The sequence below is a fragment of the Corythoichthys intestinalis genome, chromosome 7, assembly GCF_030265065.1.
Source record: "Corythoichthys intestinalis isolate RoL2023-P3 chromosome 7, ASM3026506v1, whole genome shotgun sequence".
In the NCBI taxonomy this organism is placed as follows: domain Eukaryota; kingdom Metazoa; phylum Chordata; class Actinopteri; order Syngnathiformes; family Syngnathidae; genus Corythoichthys; species Corythoichthys intestinalis.
Window position 1 is genome coordinate 50254614 of NC_080401.1, and position 18797 is coordinate 50273410.

The 18797-nt window shown below is 36.1% G+C and overlaps 1 protein-coding gene across 4 annotated transcripts in view; it reads right to left on the minus strand.

Annotated features, from left to right (window-relative positions):
* Window positions 1-18797, minus strand: part of tp63 (tumor protein p63) — a 99557-nt gene that overhangs the window by 44073 nt on the left and 36687 nt on the right. For all 4 annotated transcript variants that reach the window (XM_057841579.1, XM_057841580.1, XM_057841581.1 and 1 more), the window contains one exon: window positions 221-478. In XM_057841579.1, the coding sequence (XP_057697562.1) occupies window positions 221-478 (258 nt within the window). The remainder of the gene's footprint in view (window positions 1-220; window positions 479-18797) is intronic.

The following is an 18797-nucleotide window of genomic DNA, read 5'->3' on the forward strand; positions in this document are numbered from 1 at the left end:
CGCCAATCACCAGTTTTACAAAGAGATCCCTTCAAAGCAGAACATTGAGAGAGGTAATAACAAATCGGAGGTGTTCAAAAGGGCTGACAGCAGGTTCACGTTTACGGCATTGTAATGACAGAGGTCAGTGTCCGCCCAGGTGACACCTGCTATATGGTCAACATATCTTTTTTCTCCATAAAAAGTCAAAAAAAGAAACTACACAATTTAAACATCTTACCGTCCAGGTGGCGGACTTGGCCGTGCTGGACTGCTGGAAGGACACGTCGAAGGTGTGTGGTCCGGCATAGTCAGTGTTGGACGGGATGGCAGGTGAGGGCGACAGGGTGTCGAAGGTGGAGCTGGGCTGGGCGTAGGGCGACGGCGCCGTCACACCGTTCTGGTTGTGTTCTGGGTTGTACGGGCTGGTGGACGTTGAGCCTCCGTTCTGGATGTTCTGATCCATGCTGTTCAACAGGCCCAGGTTGGTGTACTGGGACTAAGGGAGACAAAACACACAATGTAGGACACTTAGCAACTGGGATTTAAAAAAAAAAAAAAAATTATTGACCATTAGATGTCTCTAAACTAAGATGCTTGGGATTTGTTATGTGAGCAGACCATTTGCATTCATGGTGCAACAATTAAATGAACAATAAACAATAAATACAAAATTATGAAAGTCTACGACCGCATATATCGGGATATCGGTTAAAAAGTCATTATCGGACAACTTTACGATGGTGTCCAAATATGTGCACCTGACATTTTGTAGGTCACACTTGAATATCAAATGACCTACATGACCCAATGTGTGTTGTCCACGTAGCCAGAGGCAAGACCTCTATAGGGTTAAGCTTTATTTAAATAACCAAAAATACTCAACTGTCCTATAAAGTGTTAAGAGTATCAAGATTTTCAGTTTCAATACGGGTCTTTTGAGTGAAATGATAACTTTGACTGTAAAAGCTCTTTAATTTACTCCTAGCTGTTATCGTGTTCAACTGTGACGTGAATTTTGGCTCCAAAAGCTGACGTTCTAGACCCTTTCTGATGTTCATAAATACCAGCTTTTATTATAAAAGATGACATTTTTGGTTAACTATATACCTGTTCCTGTGATTTATGTCTTTAGACCATTTTCTTTCTGTATAAATGTCATCAAAAACAGAAGAAAAATGGCACCTGTTGCAATAATAACTAGCATTTTTCTGCTGCTTCTGTTATTTACTACTGAAACCAAAACCAGAAAATTCCTTTTAGTACAGTAAAAGCTGATAAAATTCAACAAGTGATATACTGATCTTAACCATGTTAATGGAATGGAAATACAAGGGTATTTTAATGCTCGAAGTAAACTTGTTCATTTTACAGTGTTTTCTACTTAGTGCACATCATTAAATTGTTTCTCATGCCCAACAACACCAAAAAAAAAAAAAAATTTTTTTTTTAATTAATGTGTTTAACATTCCTGTTACCCGAGGTTTGCCAGGTCAGTAATGTGCAAGATTTTAAAAATTATGAAAAAATTCAGACTCGTTTGCTGCCATTGACGGACGCTCTCCCAGTCAAAATGGATCGAACATCGAAGTTAAACTTGCCGCAAACTGAATTTTTAAAACTTTACCCCAACATGTGCCACGAACCCTCATTCAGAGGAGCCAAACCTGTTCAATACCCCAAAATAATAATTTCATATATATATATTTTTTTTTTACAAAAAGATCGGTCAATTTGTCAATATCCTCATATAAAATAACCCCACTAATAAATTAACTGCAAAATTTGTGCTAAAATGTTTCATAAATAAAAAATTGTTTATTGAAAAGTGGTAAAAAACGGTCCAATTTGACCTCCGTGAGTAAACATCCAAATAAAAACATCACAAATAGCAACAATTTCACTTTAAAAGATGTGTTCAAACCTAAAACAGGGCAATTTGACCCACTGACGTAACAGGAGAGTTAACCATTTTTATGGCAAGTGTTTTTGGTGATTAAAAAAAACACACACACAACAAAACTTAACCACATATACAGTGGTACCTCTACATACAAATTTAACTCATTCCAGGACCTGGTTTGTCAGTCAAAATGGTCGTATGTCGATCGGGATTTTCCCATAAGAATACATTACAATTTGATTAATTCGTTCACAGCCCAAAAACCTATGCTAAATACTTAATAATCACTACTGGTACAAGTACAAACAGCAATTGCATATAAAAAAACAACAACAAATATATATACAAATCGGAATAATAATATTAATAATAATGGCCTGGGTTACGAACGAGTTCCGTTCCTACGCTGGCGACGTAACTAGGGTTGTTCCGATCATGTTTTTTTGCTCCCGATCCGATCGTTTTAGTTTGAGTATCTGCCGATCCCGATATTTCCCGATCCGATTGCTTTTTTTTTTTGCTCCCGATTCAATTCCAATCATTCCCGATTATTTTTCCCGATCATATACATTTTGTCAATGCATTAAGAAAAAAATGAATGAAATTCGAACGAATATATACATTCAACATACAGTACTGTATTTGTTTATTATGACAATAAATCCTCAAGATGGCATTTACATTATTAACATTCTTGCTGTGAGAGGGATCCACGGATAGAAAGACTTGTAATTCTTAAAGGATAAATGTGACTTTGTATATTGTGACTAAATATTGCCATCTAGTGTATTTGTTGAGCTTTCAGTAAATGATACTGTAGCCATTTAACTGTTCTGCCCAAATGCATGATGGGAAGCGCAACCATGACTGTGCGTAGTGGCACCAATTGATATATCTTCTCTGCGTTACGAAATAACATAGGGTGTTAAGAAAAAGATCAACTACTACCTTGCTTTCCCACATTGCTACCCACGATATTTCTAATTGTTGAGAAAGGTATTGTAAGGCTTAGGCCATTTAAAAAAAGGCTCCAAAGACTGCCAAAATTCACTCTACTCATTTTACACTGCCTTTTAGCTCTATATATAGGTAAAACGGCGCCATTATAGATTGAACGCGACAATGCGTGAGTGGATCGTGCAGCGCATGCGTTAATTGCGTTAAATATTGTAACGTGATAAATGTAAAAAATATTAATTCTCGCCGTTAACGCGATAAATTTGATAACCCTACCTTAAGCTTAAACTAAAGACTCTGGAAGAGTGTAACACATGATGTCTGTAACGTTCAATACAATTAGAAAACAATTTAATAAAAAAAAAAAAAAATATATATATATATATATATACATATATATATATACATATATATATATATATATATATATATATATATATATATATATATATATATATTAAAAAAAGGCATGTCCGATATTTTTTTGCCGATTCCGATACTTTGAAAATGACGTGATCGGACCCGATCGGGACATCTCTAGACGTAACCCAAATTTCCGGCTAAGTTGGAATGAATCCTTTCAGTAAATCTCAAAATAACTATCCAAAAAGTCCAAAAGTATTGTAATTTGCTTAATGATGGAGGATACACTGCCCTCTGGGTGCCGCGTTGGGTCTGGCTGGACTGTTGCCTGGTATGACTGAGAAGCTCTGGTTTGGCCCAGATAAGGCTGTAAATTGTTTCAGCTAATATACAGGGGTTGGACAAAATAATGGTAACACCTAATATTTTGCATTATACTAATTAAATATAATGATTAAAGAATGGCATGAGGAACATTCTAATGAGTTGAGCATCTCATATGTCCGGTACAATCCCCAGACCTCAACATTATTGAGCATTTATGGTCAGTTTTAGAGATTCAATTAAGACGTCGATTTCCACCGCCATCGTCTCTGAAAGAGATACAGGGTATTCTCACTGAAGAATGGCTTAAAATTCCTTTGGAAACAACTCACAAAAGGTATGAATCAGTTCCTCGGAGAATTGAGGCTGTAATTGCCGCAAAAGGCAAGCCTGCACCATATTGATTTTTTTAAGGTGTTTCCATTATTTTGTCCAATCCCTGTATGTTTGTGTATGTATTTGTAATTAATTTTACAGTTACAGTTTGTGGAGTTACGTGTGAGCGATTTGCTACGAGAATTTTAAATACGTTAGCATTTGTAGCATTTAAAGTGATCCTTAAACTTAAATACATGTAGGCTCTAATAAACTACAATTGTTCTCTTGTACTAAAATATGTTGTTGGAAACACATAAAATGTTAAATCAATGGCAATATTTTATAATATTTAGTCCATATTTTCACCGTTAGTTGGCGCCATGGTTTGCGGGCTCGCAGTGATGACGTCATTGGGATCTTTCCAAATGTGTAGCATGTTCAACAATTGCTTATTGCTGCCTAAACTCGCGAAGTAAAATGCCACGATGTGCTGCTTTTGGATGCAATTTCCAGTCAAATGGAAACAAGGGGAGTGAAGTGAGTGGTCAAGGTGGAATTATTATTTTTAGTGAATAAATGTGCATCAGTGGAAGCTTCTCCCCCTTTTTGGTCCCTGTATGCACGTATCCTACCCACCACGCGTTACAACTGGCGCCCGAACATTTTTCCTGGATCCTCAGTCAAGTAAGAGATCCGTCTATTTTCTGGATCCGACGGACCCACGGCGTCTGCAATATTGGTTTCGGATCTGTCCATTTTTTTGATTCGTCGGTCCTACAGCGGCTTTTCGGATCAGTCTATTTTGTGGAATCGACGGCCTGATCGCGGCTGCGACATTGCCATGGGATCGGTCTAATTCCTGGATCTTCGAGTGAGTAAAAAAACACGGATTTGGATTACTATTGCTATCTTTTATGTTGACTATTCTTCGTGGGAGTTTTCCCCAAATCATACTAAATAATTAAAGCACTATGGCACGCTACAGTGACGACAGTGACTCTGACGTGGATCTTAAAACAATGTTGGAGTTCGTCAGGGAACGCGTGTTTGCGTACTGCTGAGCTCCCGAGTGAAGAGTGGTCAAAGTGGATATATTATTTTTTGTGAATAAATGTGCATAAGTGGAAGCTTCTCCCCTTTTTGGTACTTTTGTACACGTATCCTAGCTACCACGCGTTACAATGTACAAAACATGGATTACACAAGGTGTGCTCTTTGGCTTGTACTGTATGTAAAGCACACGACAGCTCTGGATGCTCACAATCTACATAATTATATTGGGATAAGTTTGAAAACGCAATATGCTTACCTTGAATATCTGCTAATAAAACCGGACAGCATACACTCTTGCTTCCAACAGCAGTCTCTCGCATCACCAGTTTTGCCCAACTTTTGTCTTATCAGGTATTTGCTGCACGCATTTTTCCCTGAAGCTCGTCTTGTGAACAACTGACAGTGCTGTCCTGCTCTTCACTTTTCAGATCTGGTTCAAATAGGAAGGGTAGAACCGACGACATGTTGGGAAAGCTAACGAGTGACACGCTGGAATTTCGGCAACGGGACCGGTGACGTCACGCACTGCGACGTAACAATAATGGCGACCTATAGCTTAGAATAATTTTACAAACTTTATTAAAACAAAAACATTAAGAGGGGTTTTAATATCAAATTATTATAACTCATACTCACATTTATCTTTGAAGAATTACTTGTCTTAAAAATAGAGGATCCCTTTAAGATAGCGGATTTTTGTAAGGCAAATTAGGGTAATTTAATCTACTAAATTTACATATTGATCAGACTAGATAGACGTTTAAACTAGGGCTGTCAAAATTATCACGTTAACGAGCGTTAATTACTTTTTTAAATTAATCCCATTAAAATATTTGACGCAATTAACACACAAATGCCCCGCTCAAACAGATTAAAATGACAGCACAGTGAAAGGAGTACTTGTTGTGTTTTTCGGAGTTTTGCCGCCCTCTGCTGGCGCTTGGGTGCGACTGATTTTATAGGTTTCAGCACCCATGAGCATTGTGTAAGTAATTATTGACATCAACAATGGCGGGCTAATAGTTTATTTTTTGATAGAAAATTTTACAAATTTTATTAAAACGAAAACATGAAGAGGGGTTTTAATATAAAATTTCTATAACTTGTACTAACATTTATCTTTTAAGAACTACAAGTCTTTCTATCCATGGATCGCTTTAACAGAATGTTAATAATGGTAATGCCATCTTGTTGATTTATGGTTATAATAAAGAAATACAGTACTTATGTACCGTATGTTGAATGTATATATCCATCTTGTGTCTTATCTTTCCATTTCAACAATAATTTACAGAAAAATATGGCATATTTTATAGATGGTTTGAATTGCGATTAATTGCGATTAATTACGATTAATTAATTTTTAAGCTGTAATTAACTCGATTAAAAATTTTAATCGTTTGACACCCCTAGCTTAAACACAAATTGTTTTGTTTAAGTGTTTTATTGTTAAAATGCGTGTTGTTTTGAACGTAAGTGTACATACAGTATGTGTGTTACAGCTTTATAAACTGCCAAAAGTGAAGGAAGTAAAAAGCTTCAAAAAACACAATTGCCTTGCTTTCTGTCTGTAAAGCTGCACAACCTCACGCTTAGCGAGGACAGAACACGTCATATTAATGAAGTACAGGAAAAAGTAAGATACTGTACAATAGGGTGCTGTTTATGCGGCTAAAATTTAAAAAAAAAAAAAAAATGACTGGAGGCAAAATGGCGGACGAGACTCCTGCGTCATAGAGTCAAAATCGCTTAAGTCCAGTATGTCGTAACCTGGGGACTACCTGTAATAATAATGTAACAAATCAGATTTTAATCTAGCTGTTGTATTTTGCAAGCTGTTCCTGAACGCACCGAGAGAGAGAGGTGCTGTTGAATGGGAAGTTTTTACTCTTTTTTTTTTTCATGTTGTTGGCGTCGGCTATGGCGGACAGTAGCTGTGTTGTGTTGCACAAGTTCTGAAATAAATGATTAAAAACCTGACGAAGCTGGCGAATTGCTTCCCGGTGTTACAATTAGGGTTGTTCCGATCATGTTTTTTTGCTCCCGATCCGATCCCGATCGTTTTAGTTTGAGTATCTGCCGATCTCGATATTTCCCGATCCGATTGCTTTTTTTTGCTCCCGATTCAATTCCAATCATTCCCGATCATTTTTCCCAATCGTATACATTTTGGCAATGCATTAAGAAAAAAATGAATAAAACTTGGACGAATATATACATTCAACATACAGTACATAAGTACTGTATTTGTTTCTGTGAGAGGGATCCACGGATAGAAAGACTAGTGACTTTCTATATTGTGACTAAATATTGGCTGCCTAAATTCACTCTACTCATTTTACGCTGCCTTTTATCTCTCTATCCAGGTAAAACGACGCCATTACAGATTGAGCGCGACAACGCGTGAGTGGGTCGGGCAGCGCATGCATTAATTGCGTTAAATATTTTAACGTGATTAATTAAAAAAAAATTAATTACCGCCGTTAACGCAATAAATTTGATAGCCCTACTTTAAGCCAAAACTACAGACTCTGGATGAGTGTAAGACATTTTGTCTGTAACGTTAAATACAATTAGAAATCGATTTAATTAAAAAAAAAATATACGTATACGTATATACGTATATAAACGTGATACATTTAAAAAAAAAATTAATTACCGCCGTTATCGATAATTTGATAACCCTACCTTAAGCCTAAACTAACGACTCTGGATGAGTGTAACATATTATGTCTGTAACGTTAAATACAATTGGAAAATTATTTAATTAAAAAAAATATATATACTGTATATTAAAAAAAGGCATGGCTGATGTTTTTTTGCCAATTCCGATACTTTGAAAATGGCATGATCGGACCCGATCGATCGGCATCTCTAGTTACAATAATAATAATAATACCAAATCAGAAAATTAAAAAAAAGCGTTTTCATTGTCAATATATAGGGACTGGCGAACGGACGTCAGAGGAGACCGGCCATATTGTCAAGCCAGTTCACGAACATGCACACCACGCTCATGTTTTTCTATCATTTCTTTCTTAATGTCAATGATTAGCGTTACCTTTATCCTTGTTTCACCACCTGCACTAACCTTCTTGGGACCCATGTTGTTTTCTTTCACAAGGAAATCTGCGTAGCGTCCGTTTTCCGAAAAAAACAATTAAATTGCGGCACTGTCATAAATCATCGTATTTCGAGCATGTCATAATAAATCGAGACAAATGATGAGTCAAATTTTACGTCGGATGTCGAAATGATCATATGTTGATGCAATCGTATGTCGAGGTACCACTGTACGTGTATATTGTATTTTCGGTTATATAGGCTACAGTATTAGACCTTGATCAAGTGCATCCCATGCAGAAACAGTTTTGTTAACCAAGTAAAGAGACAGAATTTCATTTTCCCAACGTAACGAGTAAAAAGTTCACCATTTGTGACCCAAAATGTGATGTTCACATGCATGGATGCCTGATCTCAATTAACCTCTTGATGCCTGAATTGACATTTTACTCTTTCAGTTCGTTTGATGATGGCATAAACGTCCAATGGTGTGGCGTTCGATCATCTTTCTGCTGTGAGTTTGTCACTAGGAGATGCCCAATCCATTTGAAGTGAAGCGAATCAATGGCAGCCAAAGATGTAAGCAGTGTCTTAGCAAGCAATGACAGCAATTACTTAACATTCAAGTGAGTATGCAAGTATTTAGAACTGCATTTAAAAATGTATTTTTACAAAGACATAAAGCATTGGAGTACATAAAAAATAGTATTGAAAAAAAATATTAAATATAGAAAATTTAATAGAAAAATACAGCTAAAAATGTGAAAATCCCCCCCCAAAAAAAGAAAGAAATAAAAGTGTATGAAATTAATGAAACACAAAAAACATATTTACTTTTTTAAAATTAAAAATTAATAATAAATGAAAAAATGGGTAGTTCATTAATAATTTCATTTCTTTATATTTTCCAAAGTATCATTTAATTTTAAAAATATTTTATTTTTGATTAGATTTGGATTTTCTTCAATTTTGTTTGAGTCCCCCCCCCATCATTTTCTTATTTTTAAATACATTCTTTTGTTTTTATTTTTAGTGAATTATCCATTTTTTATTCATTCATTATTCAGTCATTCACATTATTCATTTTTTCTGTTTAATTTTCAATATTTTTATTATTATTATTGACATGTACTTACATATTCCTCCAATTCAATTTGATATTTATTTGTTAAATGTAAATTCAGGCGTCAAGGGGATAATTTATGCATAAAAATATTAGGGGTGTTCCGATCATGTTTTTTTGCTCCCGATCCGATCCTGATCGTTTTAGTTTGAGTATCTGCCGATCCCGATATTTCCCGATCCGATTGCTTTTTTTTCTCCCGATTCAAGTCCAATCATTCCCGATAATTTTTCATGATCATATACATTTTGGCAATGCATTAAGAAAAAAATGAATAAAACTTGGACGAATATATACATTCAACATACAGTACATAAGTACTGTATTTGTTTATTATGACAATAAATCCTCAAGATGGCATTTACATTATTAACATTCTTTCTGTGAGAGGGATCCACGGATAGAAAGACTTGTGACTTTGTATATTGTGACTAAATATTGCCATCTAGTGTATTTGTTGAACTTTCAGTAAATGATACTGTAGCCATGCCCAAATGCATGATGGGAAGTAGAACCATGACTGTGCGTAGTGCTACCAATTGATATAGCTTCTCTGCGTTGAGAAATAACATAGGGTGTTAAGAAAAAGATTAATTACTACCTTGCTTCCCCACATTGCTTCCCACGGTAGCTCCAATCGTAGGGAGAGGGATTGTAAGGCTTTAGCCAATTAAAAAAAGGCTCCAAAGGCTTCCAAAATTCACTCTACTCATTTTACGCTGCCTTTTAGCTCTCTATATAGGTAAAACGGCGCCATTACAGATTGAGCGCGACAATGCGTGAGTGGATCGTGCAGCGCATGCATTAACTGCGTTAAATATTTTAACGTGATTAATTAAAAAAAAATTAATTACCGCCGTTAACGCAATAAATTTGATAGCCCTACTTTAAGCCAAAACTACAGACTCTGGATGAGTGTAAGACATTTTGTCTGTAACGTTAAATACAATTAGACATCGATTTAATTAAAATATATATATATATATTAAAAAAGGCATGTGCCATATTTTTTTGCCGATTCCGATACTTTGAAAATGACTTGATCGGACCCCGATCGGGACATCTCTAATAAATATATGTTATTATTAGTCATTATTTGCGTTTATTTTTTTGAATACATAAAATTATACTCAAGTTTCAATGCCATTGACCATGCCAGACGTCCAATCCATTTGGACGAGGAGAGGGTGGTAGCGACGAGTTAAATAGTTAAAACACCATTCACTACTTTCCTATCAGCCAAAATTTTTGCGGCATCATGCGGTGCAAAACTACAGTGGCACATACAGAATTTTCAGGTTAGAGTACGTATTAGCGGGAAAATATTGCCTCTTGGTCCGAAATAATTTCAGGATATGAAAGGCAAAAATACAGTATGGCTAGTACTCACAGCTCCCAGAGTTTACTGAATGTAACATACCGTAATTTTCGGACTAAAGCCGCTACTTTTTGCCCTCATTTTGAATTCTGCGGCTTATAGTCCAGTGCGGCTTTTTTGTTGATTTATTTGGGTTAATAGGTAACACTTTATTTGACAGTGGCGTCATAAGACTGCCATGAGACCGTCATTATTATGACATGACATTATCACGGGCATTAATGAATGCTTATGACAGATGTCATTAAGTGTCATCCGGCAAATTACGTCACCAACTCTTCTTTTACAACCATTCAAAAGGGAGATAATTTGCCAGATGACACAAAATGGCATCTGTCATAAGCATTATTTAATGCTGATGGCAGTGTCATGTAGGGCTGCAGCTATCGATTATTTTAGTAGTCGATTAATCGATGAACTAGTTAGTTCGAATAATCGAGTAATCGGATAAGGAACATGAAAAATTAAAATACCTGCGCTGAGCCTCAAATGGTATTAAACATAAATAAATGAGGACCTGTGTACAACAAAAGAACAATTGGCTAACTTACATAACAAAAGTCCGCTAGCTTAAATGCTATAAAATGCTAACTTTTTTCCCCCAATGCTCTTAAAAAATGGTTCAGACAAAAAAAAAAAAAACGGCTAAATGTACATATAAACTAAATTACGAATGCATTAAAAAACATTTACCAAACATAAACTTAGTTTATGTTGGTCTTAACTTGGAGCAGTTGGATTCAGCCATGTGAAATGAGGCAGACCAGAGGGCAATGTATCTACCCTAATCAATAAACTAAATGTAAACACTTTCAAAATAAACCATTACAAGGCCAATTTGATTAAACGAATACTCGAGGCAACAAAATTTAAATCAAATATTTTTTTTCTAATCGAATACTCAAGTTAATCGATTAATCGTTGCAGCACTAGTGTCATGTCATAATTATGATGGTCTTATGATAGTCTGATGGTGCCACCTTCAAATAAAGTGTTAATAAATTCCATAACTAGCAATGGCGTACCGCAAGCAACACGTCACTTCCATTCATTAATATTCATGACATTAGCTACTGTTGCTAAGTAAGGACAAGCCACCGTTTGTCCCTAATAGGAAATGAATGGAAATCGTGTACGAAGGAGATGTTTACAGAGTTGAACCTACCAATTCTCTCCGAAAATGATGTGCCTGGTGCCAAATTCACCGGCAAAGATGTGGAAGAACTTAAAAATGTTCAGTTAAAGAGATGGCTTTAGTGTCGAAGGCTGAAAAAGACGAAAAAAACGAGCCGACCTAAGCATAGCTTTAGCTTTTTTATCGACGCGACTGACAATGACATTCTCCTGTTTCAACAAGCTATCCTTTACCATCAGCCCTGTCTTTCTTATATATCCTCTGGTTGTCCTACGTCTCTTATCGTTCTTGGGGCTAATTTAGTTAGCTTTGTGTAGCGATCGCAAATGCTACTCAGTGACAGCCAACGAACACTTTTAATTTTTTCAATGATAACACATCTTAATCCTATAATTTATTTACACTTCCCCTTACTAAAGTTGTTTTTATATATATAACAGAAACGGAAACAGTGGCAGTCAGATACCATTGTAATTCTTTTCAGGTCATTCATTGTCAGACAGAAGCAGTACGGCACAACGTTACGCAAAAAAAAAAAGTTAAAAATATAAAAATGGCTTACCTCTTTGTCCTCTGAAAGACCATGCCAACCCAACATAATGTTTACTGCATATGAAACGTGAATGGATTCGCCGAGCTGGTGTTGAAGTCCGCGCAAGTTGATTCGGTCTTCACATTTTTTCCTCTCGAGTTTTTGGTTTCCGGAAACGTATGAAGAAAACATCCTTCATGTGTCGTAATGTCTAGAGTAGTTTCTACAAGTTCCAAAAAAGCAATGCGTGATCGGCATGTTCATTTTTGAAAGATTACCGGAGAAAAGTAGCACTTTTTACGTTGGGTCTATGCAAGGGCGGGTCTATAATGTCCCACTTCGGCTTTACTTCCGCTTTACGATGCAACGTCACGGTCTAAAAATAGCCTGCGTGCGGTACGCCATTAATGAAACAACTAGAACAGTAACTGAAGAAATAATTAGCACAGAACATGAATTTTGATTATTTACATCTGAAGCGCCGTAATGCATGCTAGGAGGCATGTTGTATGACAAAAGTGTTGACAGCAGCTGGCAGCAGAGGTTGACTGTCTCCAACAAGAGAACAATAATGGCCAAATGAAGCTTCTTAAAGCAATGAACCAATTAGCTCCAAAGCTTCATGGTGGTTCGTCTGGTCTTATGACAGTCTTATGATGCCGCTGTCAAATAAAGTGTTACTGGTTCATATCTTTTGGTGTAAATATTCCATAATACAGTGAGGATAGCAGCGGCTTATAGTCCAGTACGGCTTATCTATGAACAAATGTTGTTTTTGTGTCAAATTTGGTGGTAGCGGTTTATAGTGCGAAAATTACGGTACTTAGCTGCTCTGCCATTGGCTGTTGCCTAGCATTCCTGGCATCCAATTGGTTAAGAGGGACCAAGCGTCCTCTTCATTCGCCCATTGTGTTCTGACAGCTTTACATGAGTGTATTAACTTTTATTCTTTATTCTTGTTTTTTTTTTGCATGATGCACAACTCTGGTTTTATGTTTATTCAGCAACAATCTAATTGTAACATGTATTTGTTACCTGTTTTGATGTATTTTCATGCATTATTAAGCTAACGTTAAGATATAATCATGTAAGAGTGATAATGTCTGAAGTATGGAAACATTTTACACTTGAATATTCTTTTTTTCACTTTAATAAGTTGCCGAAGTATCGAATGGGTATCCTGTATCGACAGATCCTCAAAATCAGGTGAGTCGGACTCAAAATCTGGTGCAAAAATATGTGATCGGGACAACCCGAGAATCCATGTTAATATTAAATTCCATGTTTATGTAATAAAATACCGTTAATTATTCATATTTTGTTTCCAAAGCTCTATATAATTCAAATTAATCAAATATTAAAACTATACATTGGTACCTCTACTTACGAACATCTCTACATACAGAATTTTCAGGTTAAGACATGCCTCAATGGGACAAAATTGCCTCTTGTTATGAAAGAAACTTCAGAATAAGAAATGAAAAAATACAGTATGGCTGGTCCTCGTAAAATACTTACAGCTGCTCTGCCATTGGCCATTCCCAAGCATTCCTGGCATCCAATTGGCTAAGAGGGACCTCTACTGTATGTGTATGTGTGTATCCCAGCGTCCTCTTCATTAGCCCCTTGTGTTCATACAGCTTTACATCATTGTATTGATTTTTATCCCTTACTCTATTCATGTTTTTTTTACATTATGAACAACTCAGATTTTATGTTTATTGTGCAATAATCTAATTGTAACATTTATTTGTTACGTGTTTTGGTGCTTTTTAATGCATTATAAAATATTAATGTCTGAATTTTGGGAGGGTTGGAACTGATTAGGGAATGGAAAAGACGACTCTACCCACAGAATTTTGCATTAAGTTGCGAAACTACTTCCAAAACCAATTAATTTCCTAAGTAGAGGTACCATTGTACCCATTTTACAACAAATAATCAGGGTTAAATTCCTACAAGTATTCTTGAATAGCAAGCAAAGTCTGTTCCCGACTCATAACATAAAAGATCAAAGCTAAAGAGCGCTAAACACGATCAGCGCTAACGGCTAACTGCACGAAAAAATTTCTACTGGCTTTCCTAGAGCTCCAAAACCTATCCGTCTTCAAACGCTGCCATTCCGCTCCGTTTATAAGCGTCGCATTCCGGGACGGCCATCAATCTGTCGCCGGTTTATTTCCAGGCGGCCGTCCCTCCCTATGCCCCCCTTCGGCTGGCCAGGTGTTGGCGGACCCTTATTAAAGTCTTCTCACTTTAGTGCCGCTTTGACGCACACACCGACAGTGCAGCGAGGTCATCCGAGCGCGGGTGACATGCGGGTGGAAAGCCCGACGAGGCCCCCCTGGAAATCACAAGCGCTTAAAAGAGTCTGGAGGACACAATGGTGCAGGCCATGCAGGTGTTGACTTTGTACCCCAAAATTCCGAGTTAGTGTCAACTTTGGGAAATAGACAAAACTATGCGTTATGGCTGATTCTTCTCAACGTAAACTCATTGACTGCCATACCGAAAAAATTTCACTGAAATGGTTTTCAATTATTTGCAATTGAAGAAGTTTTAGTGTTATTGTGGCTTACAATAGTGTTAAATATACTTTTAAGGACTGAAATGTGACTTTTGATTATTGATGTTCATGACTTGGAGGTTTTTTTTAGTGCTGCAACGATTAATCGATTAACTCGAGTATTCGATTAGAAAAAAATATTCGGATTAAATTTTGTTGCCCCGAGTATTCGCTGAATTAAAGTGGCGTTGTAATGGTTTATTTTGAAAGTGTTTGGATTTAGTTTTATTTATTAGGGCGGATACACTGCCCTCTGGTCTGCCTCTTTTCACATGGCTGAATCCAACTGCTCCCTGTTAAGACCAACCTAAGTTAAGTTTTTGTTTGAGCTAATGTTTTTTAATGTATTCATAATTTAGTTTATAGGTATAATTAGCCATTTTTTGTGGGGAATATGTGTCTGAGCCATTTGTTTAGAGCATTGTAATAAAAAAACTTTGGCATTTTATAGCATTTAAGCTAGTGGAGTTTTTCTATGTAAGTTAGCCAATTGTTCTTTAGTTTTACATCAATCCTAATTTTTAAAATTTATACTGTTTGAGGCTCAGCTCAGGTATTTTCATTTTTAATGTTCCTTATCCGATTACTCGATTATTCGAAATAACTAGTCCATCGATTAATCGACTACTAAAATATTCGATAGCTGCAGCTCTAGTTTTTTTTCTTTGCTTCTTGAGTTTAAAAAAAAAATGCTGCAAAATTATACAAATATACAAAATATGATGTCAACTACACATTAATCCCTCGTTTTTCGCGGTTAATGGGGACCAGAACCGCAATAAGTGAAAAATCGCGAAGTAGTGCACCCCCCCAAAAATTTTTTTTTGCCTCATCAGGCATCTGGGGATGGTGGGGGGGATGGTTAGGAAACCTTATAGGCTTGAGTTCAATTATACAGGTGATTTATATTGTCTTCCCGTATGTTGTAAGGCTAGAACTGACCCTACCATAATTAAGTGAATTATGTTCAGACGTAATTTTACATTTACCCCTTTTCACTTGCTGAATGCGCCGGTCCATTATTTCCCCCCTCAGTTGCACTTTTGATTGGCTGATGACTTGACCCACCCCCGACACACACATGCACGCTCACACTCACACAGCCCCGACAGAAACACACGTCGACAACATGCGGCCTCCTCCGCCCCCTTCGAAGAGGTATTAGAAGTTTTTTTTTTTTTCCGGCCAGCAGCAGCCACTGTAATACCTTATTGAAATAAGACTGAAAAAGAGGGGGTCGTCTTATATTCGCGGTCTAGACATTATACCCATTCACGACGCTAGACGGCGCCAGATATCATTGAAGCGATGTACTGTCATGACAGATCTCAGCTACTCTCAAGTTTGACCAGTTTGCATTATTTTATTGCAATGTTTTTCCTTATTCAGATTTGTTTCAAGACTACAGTTGCAGTTAGGCTTGACTTTGATGGTTAATGCGTTATTGCAATTTAGTTTTTTTTTTTTTTTTAATCACAATAGATTGGTTTATTTGCATTTCAAAAACAAGAAGCCATTGATTTACGAATGTGATTGCACTTTAGTTTACAAATTTAAATGTTCAGATATTAAGATTTGAAAGAGGCAAAATAAAATGCTTTTTCTCTCAAATATATTGTTATCATTTGTTTCAGATGTGCTGTAATTATTTTCTGTATAAAAAATAATTTGGTGTTCAAAAAGTCTTTTTTCAAACTTGAGTCTTGAAAAAGAGGGGGTCGTCCTATAATCAGGGGCCAATACGGTAATTTAAAAAGATACCAATGTTGTGGAGGTGGGAAACACACCACTAATTTTGCTACTGAAAGTCCGATCGGAGTTAGCACAAAATTAAACTGTGTGAACTTGAGTAGGAAGTTGCTTAGAGAGAAGTGTCCGACTGTTTGTGTTTTCTACTGTTCACATTAATTCAACTGTGAGAAATGTAGTAAACTGTACTGGAAACTATAGAACCAGAAAAACGTTAGCAAGAAGCTGCGCACAGAAAGACGTGTGCTGCGTAACCTCATATGTTGCTCACACAACACAACATACACGCCACATAATCATAATTAACTATGTGCTTTAAAAAAAAAAAAAAAACATGTTTTTTTTTGGGGGGGGTGGGGGTGCCGCGAACTACCAACACTAGAGTTGCGATCGACTGGTCAATCGTGACGAATTAATGAGCACCCCTGATATAGCATATCAATTAATTAGGTTCATATGCGGGAGAAATGTAGCCCTGCCCCCGGTCACCCAATCTGTTTGGTCTTATCAATGTCTCATCCCGAGCAAAAAGTGTACATGTAGGTTATGCTGTTATATTGTCCCTACCAATGTAGAGACCATACCTACGCCCTTGGTGAGTCCACTCAAATCTGCTCAAGCTGCTCACTTACACACAATGAGTTGCCATAGCAACTGTTTAACAAGTTAAACTATGATTGACGCACGCGGTGCTTTGAAGTTTTGGCTTTCAAGTGTCTCTGGCAAGATCAAACCCTATTGTCTGTCAATCATCATGAACTGTAATAAGCAACTCCAGTGCACTGGCTTGAATAAATACTGACTGACTGAGGGCGCTAAGGTTGAAGCGCTAAGTAGCAAGGGATTACTGTATATTAACAACAAGGGTTAGTTTTAAATTGGCCCCCAAGTTGCCCCAACTGACGCAAATTTATACATGTCGATTGTTTGTGCTACATTTATGCTTGTTTGTGCTGCTATCGTTTTTAAGATATTTACAATTCTTTTATAGGTCAATCTGAGGTCAACCAGCCCCCCATTTTGATAAAAAATGGCTAAAAATTGTGTCAATTGTTTATGCTTAGTTTGTGCTGTAGAAATTTTTGTTTGTGTTGCTATCGTTTTAGAAATATTAAGATATTCATTTGGAGTGAAGACATCAATCGCAGCCCCACTGTTGCGGCTGACGGAGCGTACCAACTCTCTCAGTAACAGAGGGGTGTCCCAACAACTGAGCAAACGTAGCACAAATGAATGGCACCCCATTTTGCAGTAAATTCGTCTGATGGGGGGGCAACTTCACAGAGGTTCAATTTTAGCTGGGTTTTATTTTCAATCCATGTCAAATCATAAGTACGGAGGCCCGGGAGTGCGAAAATTAAATTAAAAAATAGTTGGATAAATAGAGTGGGGAGAACCAGTATTTGATACACTGCCAATGGGAAAACCCATTGTCAGTGTATCAAATACTGGTTCTCCCCACTGTAAAAATGCTATTATTTCAATATGTATTCATTAATTTAGATATTTAATTCAATATTTCTTTATATATTTTCAATTGTATTTAATTTTTAGCATGATTTATTAGCTTAGATATTCATTATAGATTTTTATGTTTTTAAAAAATATATATTTGATAATTTTTTTTTAAAAAATTCAGTTTTTATTTTTATTAATTTTTTTTCTCAACATTTATTTGTTTTAGCGATATTTCCACATTTATTTATTTCAGTTTTTTAATATTTCAATATTGACCTTTTTTTATTGTAATTTATATCTAAATTTATTTATTTAACATTTATTTCAAGATGCGTTTCATTTCAGTTTTTTTTTTTAATTTAAATATGGATCGATTTATTTTTGTGTTTATTGATTTTATTTTATTTTTTACATTTTTTTACCCAGTGTTTATTTATTTATTTACATTTTTATCTATTTATTTATTTCAATATATATTTATTTATATTTTTAAACGTTTGATTAAACTTGTATTTTTATCTATTTATTTATTTATTTAAAATCATATTATTTCATTTTTATTTATTCAACATTTATTTATTGTTTAAATTTTTTATTTATTTCAACATGTATTTATTTCAGTTTTATTCCCTTACTTCAATTTTCATTCATTTATTTCAATTTGTATTCATTAATTATTTTGGAAGATCAAATTTCTGGGTTGACTTCATTGCCACAAAGTCGCTCAAACACAGGAAACAACGCTCTTGCACAATTTAATCTTTTCCCAGAATGAGTGACATCACTGCCTCATCGGGCATCCGGGGGTGGCGGGGGCTGTTTATGGTGGCGGGGGTGCGCTACGATGACGCGGAAGCGACAGGCGATTATGATCAAATATCACCGGGAAGAATAGG